The sequence below is a fragment of the Dendronephthya gigantea genome, unplaced genomic scaffold (genome assembly GCF_004324835.1).
Source record: "Dendronephthya gigantea isolate DGI-Jeju-01 unplaced genomic scaffold, DenGig_1.0 000152F, whole genome shotgun sequence".
In the NCBI taxonomy this organism is placed as follows: Eukaryota; Metazoa; Cnidaria; class Anthozoa; order Malacalcyonacea; family Nephtheidae; genus Dendronephthya; species Dendronephthya gigantea.
The window spans coordinates 125,520-128,330 of record NW_021163162.1 but is presented as its reverse complement, the minus strand read 5'-3'; the positions used below and the strand labels follow the sequence as shown (position 1 = coordinate 128,330).

The 2,811-nt window shown below is 35.9% G+C and overlaps 1 protein-coding gene and 1 pseudogene across 1 annotated transcript; one reads left to right on the top strand and one right to left on the bottom strand.

Moving 5' to 3' along the window:
- LOC114537168 lies at positions 1-810 on the top strand (annotated as a pseudogene).
- An 83-nt stretch (positions 811-893) lies between these two features.
- On the bottom strand, positions 894-2,445 carry LOC114537167. The gene is made up of 4 exons (XM_028558287.1): positions 2,326-2,445; positions 1,920-1,926; positions 1,326-1,572; positions 894-1,257 (listed from the first exon to the last, which is right to left on the bottom strand). The coding sequence occupies exons 1-4, from the start codon at positions 2,443-2,445 to the stop codon at positions 894-896; spliced, it is 738 nt and encodes a 245-aa protein (XP_028414088.1).
- Between the last annotated feature and the right edge of the window lie 366 nt (positions 2,446-2,811).

Sequence of the window (2,811 nt, the reverse complement as noted above, 5' to 3'; positions counted from 1 at the left end):
ATGTCGAAACGAAAACAGTGGGATGATATAGAGAAAAAGCTATCAAACCGAAGAATGAGAAAAAGGAGAGAAAAGACGAAATAGAATATTTAACAGTGCAGCGATTATCTGCTACTGTGGAAGGGAAAGCGCAAAAATATACAAGGATTGGTCCATTGACAATGGTCCCGTTTGAACACAAAGAAAAAACAATGGAAAATATTAAAAAAGCATGCCAAGATCACTTTGAAATTGATGAAATGCAACAATGCGATATTCTTGCTGGTGAAAGGGGGCCGTCATATACAAATGTTGGTCAAATCAAAAATTGGAAACTCCTTCATATTAGATTTGTTGAAAATGGGTCAGAATCAACAGCAATTCAACCATCCAAGAATAAAAAGACCAGTAATGCCATCACCATCCGTGATTCTGAGTCTCAAGCTGGTTGTAATTTACCACCGTCTTTGCCCAGTTCCAAAGATTAACAATGAGTCTGTGACCGTAGAGCAGTTCATTGATGGAATGTTTGTCAAGTACATTAATAACACTGGTGACATAGTGCAAGGTGATATTGATACCCAGATTTCACAGAAAGCAGAAGCATTTGCCCATTATTCATTTGTTAAGTCAGGGAATCAACTCCTAGTTGTAGATTTACAAGGAGTAGGGTATACTTTATGTGATCCTGAAATTGCTAGCAAACAGCTCTTTGATGCAGATAATAACATCTACTTTTGTGCTGGTAATTTGTCGACAATTGCAATTGACACATTCTTTTCAGAACACAAATGCAACAGATTCTGCACTTTGTTATCTTTGGACAAGTGACATCACATAGAACTTTATGAATTCATGTTATTGTTTATGTAACTACTGGTAGTATGGACAAAATTAAGGGGTGGGGGAGGGGTTCAAGTTATTTCATCAAAGTTCTGCTTTAAAGTCAGAAATGCATCTGATGCTTCAGAAGGTGCAATTTCATTGACTTCAGGAAAGATCCTTTCACATTTAGCACGGAATTCTGGTTCCAGATAGTCACCTGTGCCATCTAAAATATTTGACACGTCAGCAACTTCTTGCAAATCTTCAACTTCAGTAGGATTACCACATTTAACACCCCCATACTGCTCTGGAAATGCATAGATGTGGTTCGGAATCCCATCAGGTAAAGCTTTATTTTGTTGTTTTCTGCCTCTGTGGTTATTCCAAACTGTTTCTTTGAAAGTATTTAATTCTTTTTGGACAACTGGTATGTAGATGTATGCAAGCATTGACCTGAAATATATAATATTTAGATTTGTTCTTTGTATCTTTGTGAATCTAAGTTCATATGGATGATCTACCTGTCATTTTCACTTGATGGGTCATAGTCCCCATTCTCTACTAGCTCTTTTAATTGATCCTTAAAAAATCTCTCCATACGTTCTAACAATTCTTGCCACCACCTCTCAATTTTGTTTTGTGTTGATGGCCCATACAAAACAGTCTCAACTGCATCTTCATTTCTAACCTTTTCTTGCAAATAACAATGAATTGTAGCCATTTTTCCAGTCTCTGTCCCTTTATCTACACAGATTCTTTTAGGAAGAACTGAAAAGGGACAGTATGTTGTAAATTCAGTATCTCAAGCTCAATAACTCCATAATTCTTCTATCATGTGAAAACCGAATTCAATAATTGTTTTCTTATTTATTTAAAAGAATGAACAGTATAGCTTTCAATTGTTCACTTGAATTTGTGTCAATTTCACATTCCCCTCCTTTGGGACATTGATGTCTTGGCCATTGGTCTGACATCATAATGTGTGATACAACCATTTATCTCACGTTATGATATCACACGTTGGACATGACTATTTAACACATGGCTATTACTATTAGCCAATCAGAGGCTGTGAATTCTTATAAATAAATAATAATAATATTTCATAAACTTACCTTGTGTCTTGGAAAGATAGTCATAATAAAACCTGCCTATGACCTCAGGCTTGTTGTTAGTAGTCCAGATTCTCAGCAGATTTATTCTCCCACTAAATGTATCTTGCCCTCCATATATACATAAGGGGAACATGGACTTTTGAAATCCACACAACTTGTCATGCCCATCCAAAGACATGGTAAAGTCAGCACCCTAGAATGGAAAGACTCATTCAATTATAGATCTTCTAAGTTCTAACTTTTTCCTCATTAAACAAACATTTACCTCAGCTACAAACAAGTTGTTTCTTTTTGGTCGTCTTGTTTGTCCAACATTGCCCCTTTCTTCGAGCCCTTCAGGATTAATTTCACTCATTACTGCATAAACAAGGTTTCTAGGTACGTTAAGTTTATGCAATTCGCGCACCTTCCTATGCAATGCACGGTAACCGAGTAAACGGCCGGGACCGTCCATCTCTTTCCTTACTGCCTCACGAACTTCATCAGCGTCAACTTCGTAATTCGTATATTTATTAAAGAAAGCCATTTCTGCGGCAAAGACTACGTAAACTCCATGGATACATTGGGTATTTTTCTTTCATAAAATCTAATATCTCAAAACGCTGGTTATTTTTTTCTGACATAGTCTTCTATTTCTTGCTTCAAATTTTGGTCATTCTTCCATTCTGCGGCCGCCATGTTTATTTCTAAAACAACCGCTCATTCTTGAAATACTTCATGTAATACATGAATATAAAGGTTACGTATGGCACGTCTGGGTCGATGGCACGCCTGGGCCACGGCGTTTTTTCCAAATCAATTTTTTTTAATTTTTAAAAAAATTTTTAAACAAAAACAATCTGAAATCAAATTTAAAGAAAACGAATAAAAAAGAAAAACTGAAAATAAATTA

What these genes read in the sequence shown, in the direction of transcription:
- LOC114537167 (XM_028558287.1), bottom strand. Translation starts at nt 2,445, where the DNA reads ATGGCTTTCTTTAATAAATATACGAATTACGAAGTTGACGCTGATGAA. An exon ending in CCATCAAGTGAAAATGACAG is followed by an intron (nt 1,258 to 1,325) that starts GTAGATCATCCA and finishes TATATATTTCAG; the next exon opens with GTCAATGCTTGCATACATCT.